At 44.3% G+C, this 27,533-nt stretch overlaps 1 protein-coding gene across 1 annotated transcript in view; it reads left to right on the forward strand.

Annotated features, from left to right (window-relative positions):
• The window catches only part of SPG21 (SPG21 abhydrolase domain containing, maspardin), a 328,125-nt gene extending 304,919 nt beyond the window's left edge, over positions 1-23,206 (forward strand). Inside the window, exon 9 of the mRNA XM_078683092.1 lies at positions 22,484-23,206. Coding sequence (XP_078539218.1) covers positions 22,484-22,606 — 123 coding nt within the window. The 3' untranslated portion in view covers positions 22,607-23,206. The remainder of the gene's footprint in view (positions 1-22,483) is intronic.
• Positions 23,207-27,533: the final 4,327 nt, after the last annotated feature.

Genomic DNA, 27,533 nt, shown 5'->3' on the forward strand with positions numbered 1-27,533 from the left:
GTGATAACCCCAATAGCAAGGAGGATGATGCGCCTCGTCAGCGGGCCGCAGCAAAGGCCCTGACGCCGGAAGGCTCCGGACGGCGGCTGGCGGGCACTTCGGCTATTTCAGGCACTCCAGACTAAAGGCGTCACACTTGCAGATCAATTGCAGTCTGTAGGGCATAAACGCCACTGCTGATGGCTGTGGATAATGGAGCGGATGACAGAGTGGTCCGGGGCACTTTTCGAGTGCGACCACCATCTTGACGCTCCTAGCCACGGCCCCAGTAATTGTTTTTGTAATTGATTAATTAAATGGTTGTTAGTTAATTGGTAATTAATCATGGTAATTGTCATTAATTTTAGGCGTGTTATGGTGTTTATAGGACTAAAGGGTGGGAAGTAATGAGTGTTTAATAGTTAGTAGTTAATGTTAATTATTTGTTATTTATTTTGTGTAATTGTTTATTTTTGTGTGTTTTTTACTTTTAAAGCGCAAAAGGGTAGGTATTAAATACATTTAATTATGTAATTATAAGCTGTTAATAGTAATAGGTTAAAAATGTTAAATACGTTTTAATTGTTTTATTATTTTATAGCTTAATTTAGATGTGTGTATATTATAGTGTTAAAGTTTGTGTAGTCAATGTTAGTTTTTTTTAATTCATATTTTTTATTGATTATTATGTAAATCATTTTAATATAAATGTTTAACTGTTTTGTTATTGGTATGGTGTTAGGTTAGGAAATAAAATAAATACATTTAAGTTTTGATTAATGTTTGTGTTTGTAAATATTTTGTAGTTTAAAAGAATTATTTTCAGGTAAATGTATTAATTATTTTATTATATTTAATATTAGTTGGATTTTGTTGTAAATAGTTAATATTATAATATGTGTTCTTCTTATTTTTAATATATATGCTGTTGCATTCGCTGGAGTGGGAATAGTAATTTTTACCCCTCCCCTATCCAGCACTATCCCTACTGTTGCATTCACTGGAGTTGGAGTATTAATTGTTACCCCACCCCTATCCAGCACTTTCCCTACTGTCGCTCTTACTGTAGTGGGAATAGTAATTTGTACCTCAATGGAGTTGGAATAGTAAATTTAATTATTTTGCTATCCAACACTTTCCCTACTATTGCATTTATTGTATTGGGCAATTTAAGTTGAAATATTTTTTCATAGTTTAATTTTTTTATTCATTTTAGAATTCTTTTTATAATTTAAATTATTTATATATTTTTTTTTTACTAGCTTTCCCGTCGCGCGTTGCTGCGATCTCCGAAGAAAGGAAATTCAAGGAAACTCGTTATAACATTCAATTTACATTGTCATTTTTATTGGAACATTCATTTTAATATGGAAAACATTTCAAAGTGTATTTTCAATTCTATTTATTTATTCGAGTGCTTGTGGATACATGATTTTTAGTTTTTCCGTCTGGTGCATACATAAGTATTCGAAAGATTATGAGGGCCCTGGGGGCAAAAAAAATCATGCCAGAAACCTTCGCGGGAGTGTACTCAACAACTTCCCTAAGTTTGCTGGCGATCGGATGAATGCTGTTTTAATTCTATTTATTTATTCGAGTGCTTGTGGATACACGACTTTTTGTTTTTCCGTCTTGTGCGTACATCAGTATTCAAAAGATTATGAAGGCCCTGGGGGGCGATATTTAAAAAAAAATGTATGCCCGAAACCTTCATGGGAGTGTACTCAACAACTTCCCAAAGTTTCCTGGCGATCGGATGATTGCTGTTTTAATTCTATTTATGTATTCGAGTGCTTGTGGATACACTTTTTTTGTTTTCCGTCTTGTGCGTACATCAGTATTCGAAAGATTTTGAGGGCCCTGTGGGGTCGATATTTAAAAAATGTTTGTGCCATAAACCTTCGTGGGAGTGTACTCCACAACTTCCCAAAGTTTCATGGCGATCGGATGAATGGTGTTTGAATTCTATTTATTTATTCGAGTGCTTGTGGATACACGATTTGTTGTTTTTCCGTCTGGTGCGTACATCAGTATTCGAAAGATTATGAGGGCCCTAGGGGGCCGATATTTAAAACAAATGTATGCCAGAAACCTTTGCGGGAGTGTACTCAACAACTCCCCAAAGTTTCGTGTCGATCGGATGAATGGTGTAGTAATGCATAAAGGACAAACAGACAGACAGACACACATTTTTTATGTATATAGATAACTATATATAACTAAAAACTATTAAAATAAAGTTAAGATTATTATTTTAAAGTAAATATATGTATAAATAATTTTTTTGTGTTTATTTTTTGTAATGAAGTTATTATGCTTTGTAAAAGTGTATATTAAATAAATGTATTTTGTTCAAATTAATATTTAATATATTCTATATTATTTTAGTATATATATATATCAATATTTTTTACATCTATATTTATTACATCGATATTTTTTATTCAATATTTTTGTACTTACCTTTTTAAGTATAGGAGTCGATATTTGTGTTGTCTATATTTATTTATCGATATTTTTTACATATATATTTATTACATCGATGTTATGTCAGTGATCTAATGACAATATCTCCACTCAAACATTTCATAGGGGCAAAATACTGGCACAGTGCAGTTCATAAAACCCTTAGGCCTTGTATTAACATATTGCAGATGCTTTCGTTTATCATTTCAGGAACACTTCCTTACTTACAACTACATACAGATTAAACATTTCATTATTAACACTACATCCAATACTTGTTGATATCTTTCCACATTCTAAAGTTTTCCTCTTAAAACCTCTATTAGTAAGCATGCTCCTCTACAAACTGCTTTTGACACACTAAACCTTGTATAGAATCAAGTTACCAAGAGTAGTGCACTTACTGACACTCCTCATCAAACTTCATAAAGTATATTTCTAATTACCGGAACTTAGAGCAGTTTCTTATATACAGCTAAAGAGACCAGTCTGCCTCAGTTCCAAATTCCGTCACTTCGGATGAGCACAACTCCAACAGGCTTCCTTCTCTTCCAAATCACCAAGAACAATGTGAGCTTTATGGTTTTACACCCAATTACATCACAGCATTTCTTCAACCATGCAATTGGAATATTAACAATTGGCCATTTTCTTTTTTTTTTTTAAACACTCCCCTCAACACTCCGTCCATATGATCTTGCAAGACTTGTGTGGGATCATAAAAAACCTATTGGCAGGCCCGGTAACTTTCCATGCCGGTCTCGTGAGATTGCACATGTCCATGCAGCAAGCTTCACTCCCTGAAGCTTGCAAACTCGCTAGAGTCTCGCAGGATGGCAACATTATTGTAGGAAAATATTAGTATGGGATACAGAGTATCCTCGCCACTGAGACATAACAGGTGTGTGTAGTGGGGTGTGGGCAGGGACTGGCCTCCCTGCTCAGACCTCTCTCTCTGTAATAAGTGTGCATACTATGATGTGGGGAGGGACTGGGCTCTTCTTTCAGACATCTCTCTCTCCGATGGCAGGTGTGCATAGTAAGGTGACTGCTGTGTGTAGTAGTGTGTGTGTGTGGAGATACTTGCCTCTCCGCTGATGCCTCTCTCTGGGATGACTGGTGTGTATAGTAGTGTGTGGGGAGGGTCTGGCCCCTATCCTTAGATCTCTCTCTTGGAACATGGGTAAGTTTTGTAGGGTATGGAGAGAGATTAGCCTCTCCTATAAGACCTCTCTCTCAGTAGATGGGCGTGCGTAATAGGATGAGGGAAAGAACAGTTGTATCCTTTCAGACCTCTTTTAGATTATGGGTGTGGGGAGGGACTGCCCTCTCCTTTTAGATCTCCCTCTCTTTTTACTTGTGTGCAGAGTAGGGGGTGGGGAAGGAATTCCCTCTCCTTTTAGGCGTCTCAGATGACAGGTGTGCGTGGTAGGGAGGGGCTGCCTCTTCTGTCATACTCTCTCGGATGATGGGTAGCTACATGGAATAGCCTCCCCTTCCAGACCTTCATCTCAGATTATGGGTGTCCATAATAAACTGTGGGCAGTGACCAACCTCTCCTACCAGACCTCTCTCTAAGAAGATGGCAGGTGCGCAAAGTAGGGTCTACATGGACTAGCCTCCCCTTCCAGACCTCGGTCTCAGATGATGGGTGTACATAATAAACTGTGGGGAGGGACAGACCTCTCCTTCCAGACCTCTCTCTCAGCAGACAGATGTGCGTAGTAGGCTGTGTGGAGAAGGACCGGCCTCTCCGCAGAGACTTCTCTCTTGGATGACAGGTTTGCATAGTATACTCTCCTCCCTGCTAACACTCCATTCTCTTATAATGGGTTTACATAGTAGGGTGTGAGAAGAGACTGTACTCTACTCACAACTCTTACAAAGCTGATAAGCGTGAATAATAAACTGATAAACACCATCTCCAGTAAGACACAGTCTTATAGTACCTATAAACCTATATATAGAGTCCCTTTTAGACAACATAGACTGTGGGATTGGTGTTCAGACTGATTCCAGACATCCCCACCGGGTAGGTTTGCCTGTATACCTAGCTAGCTTGCAGTTCCACTGTAAACTCCTCTAACTAAGGAGAGAATAGTTCCTGGCAACTATCGAGCATGACAACTCTGTCCCATCAGGAAAACAGTACAGTAGTTTTCGTTCAGTCACTCGTGCTCACTTTGTCTCAGAGAGATACACAGAATAAACGGTGGGGAAGTTTTTCAATAAGTATTTATTGAACTGGCGTCATTCTAGTGTAAAATAAGCGTGCTGAAACAACCATGAGACAGAAACACATATAAATGATCTTAAGCACCAACAGAGTAAAGAGATGGTAGATTCCTACCATAGTGCTAAAAACAATGAATATATGCAAGCATATAAATACATGACAATAATAATGCATACTCCTACGATGCAACCCTAACTAGATGTACCAAAGTGTGCCTAGCATGTTTGTAGGTGTAGAGCCACGAATCCCCTAGGCTGTAGCCAACCCCATTACCTGATGTGAGAGACTATGGACACCCCGCAAGGGATGTCAGACCACTGCGCGCTGGAGTGTCTGCATGCAGGAACCTCAGCGTTGTGCGTCAGTCTCCTTTGCCCACCCTGGCAAAGATGTGGTGTATATATATACCCAAAAGGTACCCTCAGAGGATTCTACCGTGCTGTCATGTCAGCCGAGGATGACTGAAGGGGGGATCCTTATACATAGTTATTATGCAGAAGATGGTAATCCTGCTGTGATTCTGAGAATCCTTATGCATAATTATTGAGGCTAGTTTTTGGGGAAAACAACACATTTATGCAGCGCTTAACTAGGTAAAAGATCAATACCAAACCCTGTTATGTAATACAGTGGTACGGTAAATGTAGGTGAATGGTCAGGTGACTACTCAAGCCTATATTGGGGTACCCTATGAAACATAACCATGCCTTCCTACAGTAACAGGTGTGCATTCCAGAGTGTATTCAGAGATCTACTACTCCTTTCTACTGTTCACAACACTGCAAGATAGTAAAGTTTTGTGGGAAAATAGGAATTAAACATCTACTCATCACAGTACTTCTCTCTTAGACACTCGCTCTCAAAAACAATGCCCACAGTAGGCATTCCTACTAATGGAGTGTATTCAGAACTCATCTACCCCTTTTTACTATTCGCATTCTCACGAAAGTCCTGCCAGATCCTAAAAATGTGTTAAACAATATACATTTATTTTCTTTATAGTAGTTATCCCTCTGAAGCCTTCTCTCTAAACTTAAGGGGGACTGCATTCCTTTCTGCTGCCACCTCATATAGCCTCAAATTTTTCACAGTAAACGGTAATGGTCGCCATTTTATTTCTAACATTCTAACAGCTATCCAATCAGAGTGCTTGCTATTGCAGGACTCGCTGGAGCCTCTCGCTCCTGCGAGAGCATGAAGGCCTATTTTTGAGTTTGCGCTTTCACAGGATGGCCAAGGGCCTCTCGCAAGACCAACTGCCAAAATATACAAAGATTCTTTACCCTCAATTTCTCAAAAACAACTGAACACTCATTGGAAGTTGCGTGAAGAAACACTGCTTCACCATAAGCTTTACCTAACTATTTCAATCATCCGCGCCTACTAAATGCTGCGGGGTGGCCCTGTTATTCCACTCCTCCCTCAACTTTCATCATTTAGGGAACAAAACGGACAGGGCTGGGCAAATCTTAATGGTTTAGGATCAATATCTGGTAGGCTTTCTACTATTGCTGCAGTTTATGCCCCAAATTCAGCCAGATCACTTTTCTCCAATCACTTTTAGGAGGATATGCTGAGGGCGATATTATACTCATGGTCGATTTCAATCTCATCTGGGACCCACAGATGGATAGTACACACCCACAACAGGCAAGCCCTGGCACCTTCACAAACACCTTACAACGTTCTTTACAGACGAATGACTTGTTGGATGCTTGGCGATCTACATATCGTTACACTAAGATTTACACCTTCTTTTCACATTCCCTCTGTTCCTATTCATGACTTGATTATGTTTTTATTTGTTGTTCTTTAAGTCTGGATATTTTAACATGGGACTTTCATCCTATAACAGTGTCAGACTATGTCCCAGTGGAGCTGATGCTAGTATAGGCCCCCCCCCCAACCGAAGCTCCGTTGCTGATTCTTTACTGAATGCCTTACTGTCTTTTTAGAGATGAGATACGCAAAACTTTTCAAGAATATTTCCAACTAAATAAGCTACAGGATATGTGATTATTCTCATATCTGGGATACTTTCAAAGCAGTCATTAGAGGGAAGTTCATCGCCCTTTCTTCTGCCTTGTCTAAACAGAAAACTCAGAATTGATTGACTTTCGAAGCAGAACTTCTCTCCACAGAGATAACACATAATGAAACACCAACACTTACATTTCAGAGAAAGGTCACAGCCCTAAGGTTCAAGTTGAATGCCATTTATACTTGCAGAGCTGAGTTGACTCTCTTAAGGTTTAAACATCTATTGTATGATAAGGGAAATAAGGTAGGCACCCACATAGCATCCCAACTCAGGATCAAACACGAAAAAGAATATATTAATGAAATTTGGACAGAGATAAGGGAACCCGCAACTTCTGAACGTGACAAAGCCTGGGTTTTCCATGATTTCTATAAAAACCTCTATACCTCAGACCCACCTTGTGAAGCCAGCCAGCAAGATTACTTGGCTAGAATAGCACTGCCTCAGGTATCAGTGGCCCAAAACGAGGAACTAAGCAACCCAATAGATGAGGAGGTGGTCTGATTGGCGATAGCTAATCGTAAATCACGAACGTCACCTGGACTCAACAGATTCACCATGCTACTTTATAAAACTTTTAGTGCAGAATTCATTCCTTATCTTAAACTTCTATTTCACCAACATAACTACTAACAAAATGGTTACTTCCTCAATGAGCGAACCGCTCATTTCTGTAATTCCTAAACCTCAGAAGGGCCCTCAATATTGCGCTTCCTACAGGCCAATAGCTTTACTTAACCTAAACGCAAAGCTCTATACTAAGATTTTGACCACATGGTTGGAATAGGTCCTCCCTAAATTGATTCCCCTAGACCAATCCGGCTTTATTCAAGGGCGTCAAATGCATGATATCTTGAGACCGCTAGTTTGCCTGGTTGAAAAAGCCACCAAAAAAGAGATTCCGGCTATCCTATTAGCATTAGACGGTGAAATTGCCATCGGATGGACTGGTTGTTTGTAACCCTTCATAAATGTGGCTTGACCGACAAATTCTTTTATATGATTTAAGCGTGTTATGTAAATCCTCTCTCGCAAGTGGAGATTAACAGGGTGGATGCCAACTTTTGAAAGTTAAGTTGGGGTACTCGCCAGGGATGCCCCCTCGCAGCAACCATCCAAGCTACACCAGAAATCCAGGGTATTCCTTTCAGATCTGTAGAAGACAAGCTATCTCTTTTTGCAGATAATGTTATTCTCCCTCACTGCACCCTCCATCACTTTAGCCTGTCTGCAAAGAGCAGTAGCTATCTATGAGAAGGTGGCAGGATACCGCATAAACGTACACAAATCTTTTCTTCGAAACCTAACCCTTCGCACACATGAAATGGAACACCTGGTGTCCATGACTTCTTTCAATGGAAGAAAAAGGAAATAGTCTATGTAGGCATAAAACTGACTCCCAGAAGTTCTGAACTGTATACAGCCAACTTTCTACCTTCCCTTCACCAGTTCAAAATGTATCTCAAAAGATGGACCCCAAAATGTCTTTCATGGTTAGGGCGCATTAATATGACAGTGCTGCCACGCGTCTTGTATCTAGTCCAAGGCCTGTCCGTAGAAGTGCCCCGAGAATTCTTTTTGGAACTCCGCTCTTTGGTCCTACGCTTTATTTGGCAAAACCATAGAGTCCGACTTCCCTATAAACAACTATCACTCCCAAAGGAGGCAGGTGGCCTCTCCCTCCCAGACTTTCACCTATATTTTAAAGAAGCTCAGTTGTGGGTTGTAATAGAATGGTCCCAGAGTGAGTCGGACAATCTTTGGCTCCATATGGACAGGGCAGTGGTGGTTCGCTGCATTTGGAATGTCTTTTGGAAGCCAAAAACCGATTGTCTACCAAGTGCCTACTTGAGCACACCTACACAAACAACCCTTGTGATGTGGGATATGGTTGCCGATTTACCTGGCTGAACTTTCCCTTCACCATACACCCCTATTCACTTTAACTCTGCTTTTGTCCCAGCCTTTCTACCAGGTCTTTTTGGTTCTTGATGGGAAGGGGGCTGTCTCATCATCTCAGATCTCTTTCATTGGTGGGATATCCTGACTTTTGAACATTGTCAACAAGATTGCCTAATACCACCATTCAAAAGATATCACTATACTACACTGAAACACTGGGCTCTACAACCCAAAAACCGCCTGGCAGCCACCAGAGAATTTTTGTATGTTGAGAAACTAGTACAGCAATCAAGAGAAACCAAATCTTTCATTTAGTCCCTTTTCACGCACTTACTCAAAACTTCCACTTCGGTCACACCACTCCATTGACCGGCTGCAATTGTAAATTCATCTTATGTAGAAAAGTAGTTTGAAGCAATGTCGTAAGCACCTTTATCTATCACTAGCACTTTGTTGTTCGATAAATGGCTGATCACTAATGTATGCTGTCATTATGATTTGTGCTTGGAAATGTTCAATAAAAATAGTTTGACAAAAAAACTACTGAACGGTTTTACACCAAATCACATAAAGCAAATCTGTTGACCAAGTTCTAGCTTCCTGCCTAATTTGGTGTCATTCGGTTCAGCAGTTTTCTGGTAAACCTGTCTTAAAGAAGTCTTTGGAAAATGAATGGAGATTTTAAGTTTTGGGACCCTTTTTTCTCGGCCCCTGCTGGACGGATCACCTTGAAACTTTCCAGGAAGCAGTTGAGCTGGATGAACTTTTTTGGGGAAAGTTTTGTGAATATTTGTCAAACGGGGCCAAAGTTATTAGCAAACAGAAAAACACTCCCCATTGTGTGTCTTGTAATTCTCTTTAAAGCATGCAAAGCAAATACTTATGATATACTTACCTGCAATGTAACCACCATCCTCATGTACTTTCCTGCGAAGTAACATTCGCAACGTAATGACTGTGAAGTTACAGTAGCACACCTTACATACTGATAGCCAAAGAAATTAAGCAGACCATAGATGGGCGGAATGTTAAGGAACAGTTTTTACTGGACAACACCTTTACTAAATCAGACAGTGTCTTCATCTGAGAATAGATTCCTCAATGAAGGTATGACGTGCACATCTGCACTAATTTTTGCTAAGCGGACTATTATGTCTTTTGACGCAAACATTACTTATAAACTTAATAGAGTTGAGCGTGTCAGGCTTGTCATGAAGTTGTTCCTACCTTGAATAAAATGTAATGACATCAAGATAAGAACAAACAACATGGCAACTTTATATTGCTTTCAGAAGCAGAGATTAGCAAAGACCAAGAAGCTTTCAAAAGAGACCCAAGAACTGTGACATTGCATTCCAGGACACATCATGATTCTAACAGTGTAACACTTTTCAGTCTCACAAAACAAACCAGCATGTGCCCTGAGCAGAAGATATGTCAAAAAGACAAATGTCAAAACTGCACAAGATAATGGTTTTCTGTTTCCTGGGGAAAGCAAGTTTGATTCCCTGCAAAGAGTAATTTGCATACTCTTTTATCCTGATAACGCTCATCCCGAGGGTTCTATGGAAGATAACAGTACACCGTAATAGTAGTCCCCCCAGGCGGGCCAGGCAGTTTTGATACACAGACCTTAATTTTGCACCTCTTCTTTCAGACACCAGTATGGTTCGAGATAGATCATTTTCTCCTTTTGAAGAACTGAGAACAAATGTGGCATCCCTGCATCTGACTGCCTGGCTACTTCTGACTTAGAATATGATAGTTGAACATCCCACCTACTGCCCTAAGATCCTTTAAGCACACAGAGCAGATTCCACTGGTAAAACATGCTCTTTAAAATTGAAGAGATTTTGTATTCGGGCCTCAGCAGGCAACATTGATGCTTTCTCTATGCATCCTCATGAAACACAACCTTATCTGTTGAGCTTGTCTGAATTTGGATTAAGGTACTTCTCTATTAGAACGTACTTACCTGCCATATCCACCAGGGTATTGAAGGAATTTTTTAAGGGTCTGTTTAAACTTATCTTCCTTTGCTAACAAACCTGTTGGTGTGGGAGCTGAATACAATAGGAGCTCATCTTATCAGGCAAATATTTGAACCAATACATAAAGCATCATCATAAATGCTGTCATGGAACACTGCTTTCTTAGTACAAGATACAAGCCTTCTCCATTAAACCCCTGTACAGAAAATGTATTAAAAATACTAATACTGTTTACTAATGCGAAATTAAATCAAAATATTTCAAATTCCTTTCATCGTGATGAAAAGATCCCTGTATTTATTACTCAGCCATCAGCAGCTGCTAAAAGATCTTTTCTTCCACTAGGCATCATGAGATGTTTAAAGTTGTACATCGATAGGACAAACTACCTCTGAAAAACAAACTGGTAATTTGTTATAAATGGAATTTCTAATAAAGGTTGCTCTTTGTCAAACAATGATATATTACGATGGATTATGCCGTGCATTTCATACTGCAGTGTCAAAGCTTGCTGATCTTTATAGTCACACACTCCTCCTCTTCTTCATCCTTTTCCCATATCTCGACTGCCACCAGTGGAGTCAGACGTACTCGCCACATGGTTTTTCACATTTGAGAGTAGGGAACAGCCCGGGCTCTCCTTTCGATACTTAACACACCTATGATCCTCAGGGCCCTGATCCATGGGTGAATATGATGTGGAGCTCCCAGCAGCCACCTTTCACAATGTGGAAATTCATGGCCAGCGCAAGAAATTAGACTTCCTCATGGAGACCTTCTCCTCTGCAAAGGGTTCTCTCAGTACCTTTCCATGCTAAAGGGTATGCTTATACCTGCTGGGGACATCTTTAAAGAGACTGTGAAGACGAGGGTAGTCGTGCCTGAGGTGGACAAAATGTTCAAGGCTTCTCCCGCTGACCCACCCTACCACAGGGGCCAATTACTGCCCTCAGTTCCCAAGTGGTCCACACGGCTAGTAAGCATGACAATTCATAGGGGATGCCCCATCTCAGACGGAGAGAGTAAAAAGATAGATGCTGGTGGTAAACGTGTTGCAGCACAATCTGCCACCTATTGGTGCATTGCAAATTCTATAGGGCATCTCTCCAGGTACGACAGAGTTCACTGGAATCAGATGGAAGACCTCATTCAACATTTCCCAGAGCAATTCGGGAAACAGACATAGGAGTTGGTGGAAGAATGGAAATTAATTTTGAACACCAACATCCGCTGCGCTCTAGATGTGGACAAAGCTGCCTGTGGCAGGAATTCTGTTGTTCATCTACGCTGCCACGCATGACTGCAAGTATTTGGCTTTAAGCTGAAGGTTCAACAGCACCTCCTAAAGATGCCCTTCAATGGGGAAGCATCTCTTCGGACCCCAAGTAGGTGAGATGCTAGAAAAAACAAGATTGACATAACCAAAGACATGAGGACACTCCAAACACCAGCTTTCCGCAGCTTCTTTTGCCTTTACCAGTATTGCAGTGCAGCAAAAACTCCCACCCCAGTGAGTTCCCCCACTTTCCCAGACAACATCAGCAGACTCTTTCAAGGTGTTGCTAAAAGGGGGTTATATGGGAAATAATAAAAGAGGAAAGGGCACAACCCCAAAAGGGGGTGAGCCTCAAAAACCGTGATGCTCTTGCCCTTCCCTCGACTATACAACACCTGTCTGGGGAAGATTGCGGGGTTACCTGCACCGATGGGAGGAGATCACCTACGACTAGTGGGTTTTAAGCATCAGCCAGGAAGGGTATTGTTTAGAGTTCACTCACACACACACCACCACAGAGCCACACACTGTCCCCCGAATATCAGTGACTGCTCCAGGAGATGGTACATGCACTACTCTTCAAAGGGGGCATAAAGCCAGTACGCCTACAACATTGTGACAATGGGTGTACTCCATATACTTTCTAATCCCCAAAAAGGACGATTCCTTCAGAACCATCCTCAACCCCAAGCCCCTCAAACAAATACATCCTGTAGGAGCACTACCACATGGTTACACTCCAACTTGTCACCCCCCTGCTACAACAAGGTGACTACATTCATGACCACTCTCAATCTGAAGGGAGCAGACTTCCAGATACCCATCCACCCGGCGCATCGAAGATAACCTGCGATTTGTGGTGAGTGGCCAGCATTATCAGTTAAAAGTGCTAAGATTTGGGGTCACTATGGCCCCCAGGGTGTTTACCAAGTGCCTAGCTGGGCTAGCCACTTACGTCTGATAGAGCGGCATTCATGTGTTCTAGACGACTGGCTGATCAAGAGCGCCACACAGCATCAATACCTAGTGCACATGGTGACCACCATACTACTCTTATGGTGGCCTGCATGTGCTCTAGGTAGATGCTGGTGGTAAGTCTATAGGAACCCGATAAAGATTTTATTGAGTGGTGACCCCACCTTATTTCTCACATTTGTAGCTGTCAGGGTACATCGTGACCTGAGGATAGCACCATACATTTTCATGAGTCAAGAGACTTTTTTACTTTCCCCCTATCCACCACCCTATGTGCACAAATAAACCCTCACATGCACTCATCTTACGGCATCTACGGATCAAAATCTCCGTCAAAGAGTCCCCAGGCCTGTAAGGCATTGCAGCGCTGCCTTGACGAGATGTGCCCTATGATGAAGCATGACACACTACCAGGTGTGTGAGGGTATTAAGATCTGACCATGTGGATCCCCTATGACCCATCTGGTCTGTCCTGAGATTCCACCAGTTTTAGGGTCTAATACTTCCCTAGAGAGGACCTATTCCAGTTGTTAACACCAGTCCAGCAAGGCACTCGCCCATAATGAATTGCTGAGAGGCTGTCATATCATTGTGTCTGGCTCCTTGGGATTTAATGTATTGTAATTTGTAACTCATTGAGAGGAATATTTCCATTTTCTAGCTGATAGGAAATACATGCATGATAATCCACTGTATGAACGTGTAGCTCATTTTAATATTGTAAAGAAAATCTACTCTTAGATGTTCACTGACTAGTGTGTTACAAAGCCAGGTTTGATATGCAGATGCAAACCTGTAAACCTTATTTAGCTGCTTTTGATAAATACACAAATCCAGACCAGTAACATTTGTGCTTGCAGAAATCTCTTATAAAGCATTATTTTGAGTTGCTCCTGCTCCTATGCCTTCTCCCCTTTCTCCAGAAAGCATCTTGTAGGACCTGAATTTACTTGAACAAATCATCCGAAGTGATCTTCAACTGGTACATGTTGTTGTGAGGCTGCATAGGCCCTTTGCACAAACACTTCCATTTTACATGTTCATGTTTAAAGTTGACATATTTTTAAACAATGACTTTTAGCACACCTTTGCTTGCACGTCAGCATAAGATAGTGTACTTAGAAAAGGTTTGCTTACAATTACATTTCCTCATAGGCACATTACCTTACCTTTGAACATTCTGTTCAAGGACACTGAGCACACTGGCCTTGTTTGTTGTCTGTTCGGCAACAGCATTGGGTGGGTAGAATCAACAATGACGGCTGGACCAGAGCTTGTGTACAGTACAAATGGGTTTAGTTTATCATATACACTGCACCAAACCTTCGCTTAAGCAGAGGATCATTTTGATGGATTATCGCGGTTGCCCTGTGCTTGAATCCTAGCCTAGGTGATTTCATCCCTATCCTGAGAGGGACGGCGGCCTGTTCTACACCAGACTGGCTACCAGATGACATATGCACACAGGTAAATAGGAAGTTAGATAATTTTAAGGTATTTGGCAGAATCGCATCCACCCTATGCTCTCTAGGCTGGGCATTGCTAGGTAGGAGTACCATATATTCATATAATCATTGCAAATGCACAATGCTTGACTTGTTCATCTTTATCACCATTCTTGTAATACTGGTTACTTTTCTTTGTGTTCTTCTATTAATCATTGCAGCTCGTCTATTTTACACAAGAAACCTTTTGCTTCAATAAATGTTTGAAATGCCAATTTGTGTATCCTTCTGTCTCCCTTTGGGCATGCCGGAGTTAAACAACCAAATAGGTAGATCTGTTTCCACGATTTCCTTGGAGGAATCAGGCTCATCATGTTCTGAAATTGCTAGCACCATCTATTACATTGTAAGGTTTAGAGGTCCAAAAGGAGGGCTGTGAGCTAACCCGGAACTAGGTAAACATATTCTGATGGTATGAGTGAACTCAGTCCCCTGTAATTTTGATGCTTATTTTGCCCAAACGCACAGTCTTACTGAATTAGAAAGGAACTGTACGACAAACGGAGGCATTGATTTAACTCTTAATATCCCTTGTGGGGTCTGAACCTTCTCTGATAGGTGCATATCAGATAATCACTTTGGCCATTAACTACTGAAAATGTTTTATTTCATTTAAAATGTGTATTTTACTATTTATTTATTTATATATTTGTGTGTGTGTATGATAATTTATCTCAATAGGGCACCCAGTCTCGCATTTGACTGCCCCCACTCAACATTTTACCTGGTGCGACTGGTCGCTGCAGTCAGAGGGGACTCAGAGGGAACACTGCTGTTTCAATTGATCCTCGATCCGCCCTACTCACCTGAAAAGCCTGCACCGATCTTACGATTACTCACTCCCCTATACTACCATCTCGACAATGCAAACACACTGCATGCTGGGACCTGAAGTTCGCTATACTCAACACGAACTTTGATTGGTAAGCCGACTGCTAGGGGGAGGAGATTTAGGTGCCAGCAGGAATTTCAACAGGAGGAGTCAATGAAGGACGATTTCCTAACAGCATGGGGCGCTGAAGAAGGCCCACTCGCCGAAATGCATTCGCCTCCGCTGGGACCCTTGAAATAAAGCTGCTGTTTTCAATGAACTCCCCTCGTGGCCTCTGTTTCTTCTCCTTGGAAAAGAATCCCCTTCATTTATACTGTGCTTGCCAAGGCACAGTCCGGAGGCCCTGCAGCATTCAAAAGACCCGGAATGAATTTGGCACCACGCTGCTTGCAGTTATCTTGTATCCAGGGAACTGGAAATTCCGAAGTCTGCCAGAAACGTCAGGAAGACGAGAGAGGACCGAGATAATTTATCTCAATAGGGCACCCAGTCTCGCATTTGACTGCCCCCACTCAACATTTTACCGGGTGCGACTGGTCGCTGCAGTCAGAGGGGACTCAGAGGGAACACTGCTGTTTCAATTGATCCTCGATCCACCCTACTCACCTGAAAAGCCTGCACCGATCTTACGATTACTCACTCCCCTATACTACCATCTCGACAATGCAAACACACTGCATGCTGGGACCTGAAGTTCGCTATACTCAACACGAACTTTGATTGGTAAGCCGACTGCTAGGGGGAGGAGATTTAGGTGCTAGCAGGGATTTCAACAGGAGGAGTCAATGAAGGACGATTTCCTAACAGCATGGGGCGCTGAAGAAAGCCCACTCGCCGAAATGCATTCGCCTCCGCTGGGACCCTTGAAATAAAGCTGCTGTTTTCAATGAACTCCCCTCGTGGCCTCTGTTTCTTCTCCTTGGAAAAGAATCCCATATATATATATATATATATATATATATATATATATATATATATATATATATATATATATATATATATATATATATATATATATATATATACGCTCCAAGGTTGTCCACCATGTGAGTAGCACGCGAGCAGCAGCTTTATTTATGTGTAGGTGAGGACGGGGATCCGCTTGTAGACGCCGCTCTGTAATGGATCTGCCCAACGCGTTTCGAAGCTCCATCTGCTTCTCTTCAGGGGCTTTAACGGAAGCGGTGTGCGCACCCGCTACACTTCTCCAATTATATAACTCGCCCGTCGATGGGAGGCTCCAGTGAGACTTCTGGGAAGTGTAGTACGGAAAGCACACAATCAAGTCCTGTATGGACTCCACAAGTGGGCCCGTCCTTGATTCCATGTACGGCTGCTACTTCACTGCCGTGACCCCCACGTTAACGGGGTGGTGCATACTCTGCGGCTGGACTGCCGCATATAGATTCACGCTCCAAGGTTGTCCACCATGTGAGTAGCACGCGAGCAGCAGCTTTATTTATGTGTAGGTGAGGACGGGGATCCGCTTGTAGACGCCGCTCCGTAATGGATCTGCCCAACGCGTTTCGAAGCTCCATCTGCTTCTCTTCAGGGGCTTTAACGGAAGCGGTGTGCGCACCCGCTACACTTCTCCAATTATATAACTCGCCCGTCGATGGGAGGCTCCAGTGAGACTTCTGGGAAGTGTAGTACGGAAAGCACACAATCAAGTCCTGTATGGACTCCACAAGTGGGCCCGTCCTCGATTCCATGTACGGCTGCTACTTCACTGCCGTGACCCCCACGTTAACGGGGTGGTGCATACTCTGCGGCTGGACTGCCGCATATAGATTCACGCTCCAAGGTTGTCCACCATGTGAGTAGCACGCGAGCAGCAGCTTTATTTATGTGTAGGTGAGGACGGGGATCCGCTTGTAGACGCCGCTCCGTAATGGATCTGCCCAACGCGTTTCGAAGCTCCATCTGCTTCTCTTCAGGGGCTTTAACGGAAGCGGTGTGCGCACCCGCTACACTTCTCCAATTATATAACTCGCCCGTCGATGGGAGGCTCCAGTGAGACTTCTGGGAAGTGTAGTACGGAAAGCACACAATCAAGTCCTGTATGGACTCCACAAGTGGGCCCGTCCTCGATTCCATGTACGGCTGCTACTTCACTGCCGTGACCCCCACGTTAACGGGGTGGTGCATACTCTGCGGCTGGACTGCCGCATATAGATTCACGCTCCAAGGTTGTCCACCATGTGAGTAGCACGCGAGCAGCAGCTTTATTTATGTGTAGGTGAGGACGGGGATCCGCTTGTAGACGCCGCTCCGTAATGGATCTGCCCAACGCGTTTCGAAGCTCCATCTGCTTCTCTTCAGGGGCTTTAACGGAAGCGGTGTGCGCACCCGCTACACTTCTCCAATTATATAACTCGCCCGTCGATGGGAGGCTCCAGTGAGACTTCTGGGAAGTGTAGTACGGAAAGCACACAATCAAGTCCTGTATGGACTCCACAAGTGGGCCCGTCCTCGATTCCATGTACGGCTGCTACTTCACTGCCGTGACCCCCACGTTAACGGGGTGGTGCATACTCTGCGGCTGGACTGCCGCATATAGATTCACGCTCCAAGGTTGTCCACCATGTGAGTAGCACGCGAGCAGCAGCTTTATTTATGTGTAGGTGAGGACGGGGATCCGCTTGTAGACGCCGCTCCGTAATGGATCTGCCCAACGCGTTTCGAAGCTCCATCTGCTTCTCTTCAGGGGCTTTAACGGAAGCGGTGTGCGCACCCGCTACACTTCTCCAATTATATAACTCGCCCGTCGATGGGAGGCTCCAGTGAGACTTCTGGGAAGTGTAGTACGGAAAGCACACAATCAAGTCCTGTATGGACTCCACAAGTGGGCCCGTCCTTGATTCCATGTACGGCTGCTACTTCACTGCCGTGACCCCCACGTTAACGGGGTGGTGCATACTCTGCGGCTGGACTGCCGCATATAGATTCACGCTCCAAGGTTGTCCACCATGTGAGTAGCACGCGAGCAGCAGCTTTATTTATGTGTAGGTGAGGACGGGGATCCGCTTGTAGACGCCGCTCCGTAATGGATCTGCCCAACGCGTTTCGAAGCTCCATCTGCTTCTCTTCAGGGGCTTTAACGGAAGCGGTGTGCGCACCCGCTACACTTCTCCAATTATATAACTCGCCCGTCGATGGGAGGCTCCAGTGAGACTTCTGGGAAGTGTAGTACGGAAAGCACACAATCAAGTCCTGTATGGACTCCACAAGTGGGCCCGTCCTCGATTCCATGTACGGCTGCTACTTCACTGCCGTGACCCCCACGTTAACGGGGTGGTGCATACTCTGCGGCTGGACTGCCGCATATAGATTCACGCTCCAAGGTTGTCCACCATGTGAGTAGCACGCGAGCAGCAGCTTTATTTATGTGTAGGTGAGGACGGGGATCCGCTTGTAGACGCCGCTCCGTAATGGATCTGCCCAACGCGTTTCGAAGCTCCATCTGCTTCTCTTCAGGGGCTTTTACGGAAGCGGTGTGCGCACCCGCTACACTTCTCCAATTATATAACTCGCCCGTCGATGGGAGGCTCCAGTGAGACTTCTGGGAAGTGTAGTACGGAAAGCACACAATCAAGTCCTGTATGGACTCCACAAGTGGGCCCGTCCTCGATTCCATGTACGGCTGCTACTTCACTGCCGTGACCCCCACGTTAACGGGGTGGTGCATACTCTGCGGCTGGACTGCCGCATATAGATTCACGCTCCAAGGTTGTCCACCATGTGAGTAGCACGCGAGCAGCAGCTTTATTTATGTGTAGGTGAGGACGGGGATCCGCTTGTAGACGCCGCTCCGTAATGGATCTGCCCAACGCGTTTCGAAGCTCCATCTGCTTCTCTTCAGGGGCTTTAACGGAAGCGGTGTGCGCACCCGCTACACTTCTCCAATTATATAACTCGCCCGTCGATGGGAGGCTCCAGTGAGACTTCTGGGAAGTGTAGTACGGAAAGCACACAATCAAGTCCTGTATGGACTCCACAAGTGGGCCCGTCCTCGATTCCATGTACGGCTGCTACTTCACTGCCATGACCCCCACGTTAACGGGGTGGTGCATACTCTGCGGCTGGACTGCCGCATATAGATTCACGCTCCAAGGTTGTCCACCATGTGAGTAGCACGCGAGCAGCAGCTTTATTTATGTGTAGGTGAGGACGGGGATCCGCTTGTAGACGCCGCTCCGTAATGGATCTGCCCAACGCGTTTCGAAGCTCCATCTGCTTCTCTTCAGGGGCTTTAACGGAAGCGGTGTGCGCACCCGCTACACTTCTCCAATTATATAACTCGCCCGTCGATGGGAGGCTCCAGTGAGACTTCTGGGAAGTGTAGTACGGAAAGCACACAATCAAGTCCTGTATGGACTCCACAAGTGGGCCCGTCCTCGATTCCATGTACGGCTGCTACTTCACTCCATTACGGAGCGGCGTCTACAAGCGGATCCCCGTCCTCACCTACACATAAATAAAGCTGCTGCTCGCGTGCTACTCACATGGTGGACAACCTTGGAGCGTGAATCTATATGCGGCAGTCCAGCCGCAGAGTGTGCACCACCCCGTTAACGTGGGGGTCACGGCAGTGAAGTAGCAGCCGTACATGGAATCGAGGACGGGCCCACTTGTGGAGTCCATACAGGACTTGATTGTGTGCTTTCCGTACTACACTTCCCAGAAGTCTCACTGGAGCCTCCCATCGACGGGCGAATTATATAATTGGAGAAGTGTAGCGGGTGCGCACACCGCTTCCGTTAAAGCCCCTGAAGAGAAGCAGATGGAGCTTCGAAACGCGTCGGGCAGATCCATTACGGAGCGGCGTCTACAAGCGGATCCCCGTCCTCACCTACACATAAATAAAGCTGCTGCTCGCGTGCTACTCACATGGTGGACAACCTTGGAGCGTGAATCTATATGCGGCAGTCCAGCCGCAGAGTATGCACCACCCCGTTAACGTGGGGGTCACGGCAGTGAAGTAGCAGCCGTACATGGAATCGAGGACGGGCCCACTTGTGGAGTCCATACAGGACTTGATTGTGTGCTTTCCGTACTACACTTCCCAGAAGTCTCACTGGAGCCTCCCATCGACGGGCAGTTATATAATTGGAGAAGTGTAGCGGGTGCGCACACCGCTTCCGTTAAAGCCCCTGAAGAGAAGCAGATGGAGCTTCGAAACGCGTCGGGCAGATCCATTACGGAGCGGCGTCTACAAGCGGATCCCCGTCCTCACCTACACATAAATAAAGCTGCTGCTCGCGTGCTACTCACATGGTGGACAACCTTGGAGCGTGAATCTATATGCGGCAGTCCAGCCGCAGAGTATGCACCACCCCGTTAACGTGGGGGTCACGGCAGTGAAGTAGCAGCCGTACATGGAATCGAGGACGGGCCCACTTGTGGAGTCCATACAGGACTTGATTGTGTGCTTTCCGTTCTACACTTCCCAGAAGTCTCACTGGAGCCTCCCATCGACGGGCGAGTTATATAATTGGAGAAGTGTAGCGGGTGCGCACACCGCTTCCGTTAAAGCCCCTGAAGAGAAGCAGATGGAGCTTCGAAACGCGTCGGGCAGATCCATTACGGAGCGGCGTCTACAAGCGGATCCCCGTCCTCACCTACACATAAATAAAGCTGCTGCTCGCGTGCTACTCACATGGTGGACAACCTTGGAGCGTGAATCTATATGCGGCAGTCCAGCCGCAGAGTATGCACCACCCCGTTAACGTGGGGGTCACGGCAGTGAAGTAGCAGCCGTACATGGAATCGAGGACGGGCCCACTTGTGGAGTCCATACAGGACTTGATTGTGTGCTTTCCGTACTACACTTCCCAGAAGTCTCACTGGAGCCTCCCATCGACGGGCGAGTTATATAATTGGAGAAGTGTAGCGGGTGCGCACACCGCTTCCGTTAAAGCCCCTGAAGAGAAGCAGATGGAGCTTCGAAACGCGTCGGGTAGATCCATTACGGAGCGGCGTCTACAAGCGGATCCCCGTCCTCACCTACACATAAATAAAGCTGCTGCTCGCGTGCTACTCACATGGTGGACAACCTTGGAGCGTGAATCTATATGCGGCAGTCCAGCCGCAGAGTATGCACCACCCCGTTAACGTGGGGGTCACGGCAGTGAAGTAGCAGCTGTACATGGACTCGAGGACGGGCCCACTTGTGGAGTCCATACAGGACTTGATTGTGTGCTTTCCGTACTACACTTCCCAGAAGTCTCACTGGAGCCTCCCATCGACGGGCGAGTTATATAATTGGAGAAGTGTAGCGGGTGCGCACACCGCTTCCGTTAAAGCCCCTGAAGAGAAGCAGATGGAGCTTCGAAACGCGTCGGGCAGATCCATTACGGAGCGGCGTCTACAAGCGGATCCCCGTCCTCACCTACACATAAATAAAGCTGCTGCTCGCGTGCTACTCACATGGTGGACAACCTTGGAGCGTGAATATATATATATATATATATATATATATATATATATATATATATATATATATATATATATATATATATATATATATATATATATATATATATATATATATATATAGCTGTATTTCACTCTATCAGAATTCTTGTATTTTAAAATGCCCTATGAATCTAGAGTAAATATAAATTATTCACCAAATTGACTTACTGGAAGTTCTTCGGCTACTCTTTCACACAGATGATTCTATTAAACAATTCCATTCTGTGTATTTTTTGTGCCCTGCAGTAGGTATAGACTATGTCTAGCCAGTAGGCACAAAAAGGAAGTAGCATGTGTCCACACAATTGCATTAGTTTTCCCTTTTCCAATAACATGTATTGCAGCAAGGATGTATTAAGAGTTTGGAGCAATGGAGACTGTGGACGACTAATGATGAGTTACTACCATGAGTATCTTCTACCTTTTGGCTTCTTTCATCTGGAACAATTGAAGGGACTGAAGTGCTATGCAGCTGCTTAGGGGAATTAGCATAGCTACCTAGAAGCATTTGGGCATGCATGTTCAGTAAGAGCTTCTCCGAACTTTGATTATTCATTATTTTAAGGAGCAGTTTCCAAGTTCGTCATTATTTTGCTGGAAATCAACAAGATGGGAGTCATATGTTTATAGATATGAAAGAAATCGAATCATAATGGTCTTTATTTCCAGTTCATAGGTGTTTGCTTTAACTTTTGTTTTTCCTATTGCTAGTGTGGTATTTGTTTCTATGTTGTGATTTAGAATGCACACTCTACTGTTAAATAAAAGTGTCCCTCCTAATCACTGTTCATTTCATTTTTTAGATTCATCTACGGCAATTTCATGGCACACGGTACGCAGCAATTGACCCTGCTATGGTCAGCGCAGAGGAGTTGGAAGTTCAGAAAGGCAGTTTGACCTCAAACGGTGACCAGGCGCAACCTTAGCAACTGGGCCTTGTCATGCTGAATAGTAAGGGGCCTTCTGCGGTATCAGTCCCAGTCTTTGCCTGGCCTTTCTCAGTTCCAGCAATGCAATTTGAACATTTGTCTGTGAAAAGGCTATCTTGTGGGCAGGGATTTCAACGTTGAGAGGTCCAGGACACTTTATGTAACTTGTGTTTTTTTAAATATGTATATAAGAATACGATGCAACTAAATACAATTCTTAAACCTTACTCTTTCTTTTTTTAGAAGAAAAATAGAAAGGTTTTGCTACTGAAAGTATACTCAATCATATCATTTCAAATGGTAAATGACTTATTTTTACTTTAAGCTGTGAATATATTGCACATGGAAATTGCCTATCTCTTTGTCAGGATGTTTTATAATTGTGTTGTATATGGTTGCATATTTTGTAAATTGACTTTTAAAGTGCCAATTCTAGTAGTCTTGTTTGCTTCATATTTCATTCTGCGTCAATATCCACTGAGTTACGTTTTTGCCACAGTTAATGTCTGCCACACTAGCTTGATGGGCAGTTGCATCCTATCTGTTATCATCTTGTGCCTTTGTGGTAATATCTTTCAATAAAAAAATCTGAATTCACCCAATTGCTATAGGTATGAAATAATTGATAATGTGTAATTGGTCAGCTCTTTACGTAACATGGAAAATATACCACAAAATAGTTGTAGGAGGATAGTAAATAAGCCATAGTGCATGGCTAATTGAAATATACCCTCCCCGTCTCCACAGTAAACATTCCATGCACTTAGGGTCTAATAAAGTTATAGATTTTTTAAAGCAAATTTGTTTATAAAAATGAATTTTTGTAAGCATCAGATTATATCTGTCTCTATGCAGGACCCCCAACAAGTTTTTGAAAAGAAAACTCTTTCCAAATTAACATTGCTTATGTGAACAAAATGTTATGTTTAATTTTCTGATGTTTCTTGCTCGACTGCTTTCCTTTTAGCTTTTCTCTAGCCCGTTATGTTAGTTCTTTTTGCTAAATGCCTCTCCTATCATGGGACAGACCTTGATGGATTAACAGTTTTTCTGCTTATGTTCTTGTCATTGATCAATAATGTATTTGTCAGGAAATGGCAAGTAAGGCATTGCAGGACAGCGAAGGATTTTGCTTGTTCTCGAACTGGGAATTTTGATAAGATTTTGTTTTTGCCTTCCGAGAAGAACACCTTTCACTGCTTCACTGGCAGAAGAACCAGGAGGGCGCCTTCGTGCTACGTAAGACCTTTCTGGGCAGACACTGAGAAACTTATAATTCAGGCCTTCATATTGAGAAACTGACTACAATGGACCATTCCTAGATCAGGTGCAAGAGAATCCACATTGAATGAACAAAAATAGCCACCTATTCCAGCATATTTGGGGTTTGTGGCAGAACCCAAGATCTTACTCCTGTTCTACTTCTAGGTTCTCCTAAATCAGAAGATATTTCAGATCGAGGAAGAGTAAGAATCCTGTTGTCAGAGACCCAGATCAAGATAATGTAACTTTACAATTTAGAAGGAGTAGCATTACTCCTTACCAGATTCATATGACACATTCCCTTTTGAGGCATCACTTCTCGCACATGAGGCCTGTAATGATGGCTAAATAGAGCTCCAAACTGCGTTTTCCTGTATCCGCTGGTTACTCCAGTATTGGAGCTTTCATAGATTCACATACCTGAATCATTTCTCCGTCGTCGAGACGGGAGTCTCCGGTTCATAAAAAGCAATGCTTAGTAGTATAGCCAACTGAAAAGAGGCCAAGGCCCATTTCTCTTTTGCAACCCATAACCTTTGTTATGTAAAAAAGAACCAAACTTTTCCCTTAGCCAATCAGAGCTCCTCACCCTCTAGAACCCTCCTGAGAGAACCTTCTGCCCCTCAGATTTTCTACCGGCACGTTGTGCTAGGGCGTCTCCTTTGAGCTCTGCTCAAACTCTGGATATCCAGCTTTATAGGAACTTGATTTCTATCTTTGTTCTCTTGGATTTGAGATTATTTGGACCTGTTCTCATCTACATTCTGTAGAATGTCTGGGAAAGAGAAGAAGGGTCTTTTTAGAGCCTGTGCCATCTGCTCTAAGAAGAGACTTACACTGATGACCCACATGAAGACTGCATTTATTGTCTTTATCCGGACCACCAAGCCAAGGACTGCAAGGTATGTCGCACTTTCTCTAGCAAGACCCTTGGGGTTCGTGAGGGACGCCTTTTGATATGACTTCAGAAAATCAAGGCCAGAAAGGAGGTGGTCTCTAGTGATAGTGACCAGGAGTCCTTCTCTACATCTAGGAGATCTAAAAAAAGATCAAGATCTCCTCAGGCTCACTCCTCAGAGGAACGTCCTGAGAAGTCTCTAGAAAAGACCACTCATGGGTCTTCAGGGCATAGTCCTTCAAAATCAAAAAGAAAAGGAGAGCAAAGGACACACTTCTAAAGAGAAAGTTTCCAAGAGAGCCTCTTCTGAGCCTTCAAAAGTCCAAGGATCCTTCAGGAAACCATCCTCTAGTATTCCTGAGGAGAAAAGCAAAAAATCTGCATCGTCGATGGGAGTGTCGACGAAGAAATTATCGTCTACGGCGACGACCACAGAGGTACAGAAGCTGCCATTGATTGTTATAGTGTCGACGGCGTCCGCGTCGACGGGAGCGTCGACGCCAGTAGCATAGACGACGTCATCGACGGTGATGACGACTGGGTCGACGACGATTACTATGTCGTCGGCGAGGGATGGTTCTGGAGAAGTGTCGACGACGACAACATCGTCGACGGTAGTGTTGACGGCGATCTCGTAGACAGGCTAGTCGACGAGAGAAACTCCAGAAAAACAAAGGAAGAAGATTACACCAGCAGTGACTTCCCGAGCAAGATTACTCCTCTAGTTCTATCGCACCTTTTGGAAGAGGAAGAGTCGGATGAAGAGGATTAGGGGCCCTTTGGGTATGCCAGTAGCCCATCACAACTCCAAGTGAAGTGTCAAGAGGATGAGGATGAAGAGGGTTATGAAGAATATCACAGCCTCTCACAGCATCATTACCAACAAGAACCTCAGGAGGCCATCTGCCATGATGATGGACTTACAGTTAATGTTGGCAGATTATAAGAAGAGGTTTCCTACGTCAGTAGTCCCTCAGGAAGTTCCTCCTTCACGTCCATGTTCTATTCCGGCTACTCCAGTCCGCAGCACAGAATCGCTACTGGACACTACTCCACAAGCACCTCAGGTCCAACATCACCAGGACCCGGTTACCACGGATGACGACGATCATGAAGAAGGGGAGCTAACGGAGCCCCACAAAGAATGGGATGACTATCTAATCCCATCTCCAGCATCACCCACACAACAGCCAGCGGATTCTCCACTAGTGGATATTTATGAATTCCACAACTTGATGGAGGGAGCTGCAAAGAGATTTCAGCTGCCTATGAAGACGACTCGGGCAGAATGCTTTCTTTATGACTTTAAAGAGCCTTAACATAAATCAGTCAGATCCATACCAATCATCGACCATGTATGGAAAGAAGGCTTGCAGGTGATGACTACCCCAGCGACAGTTTCACCTGTGCTCGCTAGGTTGGACAAAAAGTATAAGGCGCCCTCGGACGCACCAGCGTGTTTGCTGGGCCATCCTAAACCGGACTCTATAATTTCACAGGCAGCGCAACAAAAATCAAAGATCCCGTCAGCACCTATTTCTGCGACTCCGGACAGGGAGCGACGGCGTTTGGACAACGCAGGACAAAGATTCTCCTCGATGTCGGCTCTCCTAGTCAGAGCAGCTAATGCCCTTGCCATTCTGGACAGATATGACAGGCAGATGTGGTGCGTTATAGCACCATATGCTGATCTCCTTCTGGAAGACAGTAAACAGGAGGCGAGGAAGGTTCTACAAGAAGGAGCGAGGACTTCAGCTGAAGTCATCGACTGTGCGATGGACAACGCTACCACAGCCTTTCGCTCCCTAGGAGGGGCAGCAGTTTTATGGCACAGTGGCTGAGGGCCACTGCCTTTAGACCGGAGGCCCAAAATAAGATTCTGGATCTGCCATTTGACGGGGAGGATTTGTTTGGGCGTTTGGTAGATAACCCTTCAAAGTATTAAGAAGGACACCAATACGGCGAAGGCCTTGGGTACGTTTCAGTATCGGAAGTTGCCCTTTCGTGGTGCCCAAGGAAGAGGACAACCATCTTATAGAGGTGGATACCAACAAGGGAGATACACCTCATATTCTACCTCAGCACAGCAATACCGGCAGCAGTATGGACAGAGACCGTCTGGAAGCCAGAGGACGAGGAGGTCGTCCAAGTAAAGACAGCAATAAAAGACAATGACAACCTTCGGTGTCCGGATTTCTATGCTCCTACCCCTCCAAATGTTCCCCTGGGTGGAAGAGTAACTCACGGTTTACATCAATGGCAGAGGATAACATCATACAAATAGGTCCTTCACATAATAAGATTTGGACATACTCTAGAATTTCTACACTTCACTCCTCCCACACCACCTACGTATCAAGAAGTCAAACATCTATCTCAGATGCGTCAGGAGATTCGGGCAATGCTCCGAAAGGGAGCAATAGAACCGGTACCGAACTCCCAAAGAGGAAAAGGATATTATTCCCGTTTCTTCTTGATCCGGAAGAATGCTCTCAAGTGGCGTCCGATCCTGGACCTAAGGTCTCTAAATGCCTACCTCAAAAAACAGTCATTCAGAATGGTGACCCTCCAAGATATTCTGCTACTCTTAAACCCAGGAGATCAAATGACCTCCCTAGATTTACAGGATGCATATTTTCATATCCCCATCCATCCTTCCCACAGAAAGTATCTTCGATTTACAGTGGGAAGGGACCGTTACCAGTTCAGAGTACTACCGTTCGGCCTCAAGTCTGCCCCGAGAATTTTTACAAAATGTCTGGC

This window comes from Lissotriton helveticus, chromosome 3_1 (genome assembly GCF_964261635.1).
Source record: "Lissotriton helveticus chromosome 3_1, aLisHel1.1, whole genome shotgun sequence".
NCBI lineage: Eukaryota > Metazoa > Chordata > Amphibia > Caudata > Salamandridae > Lissotriton > Lissotriton helveticus.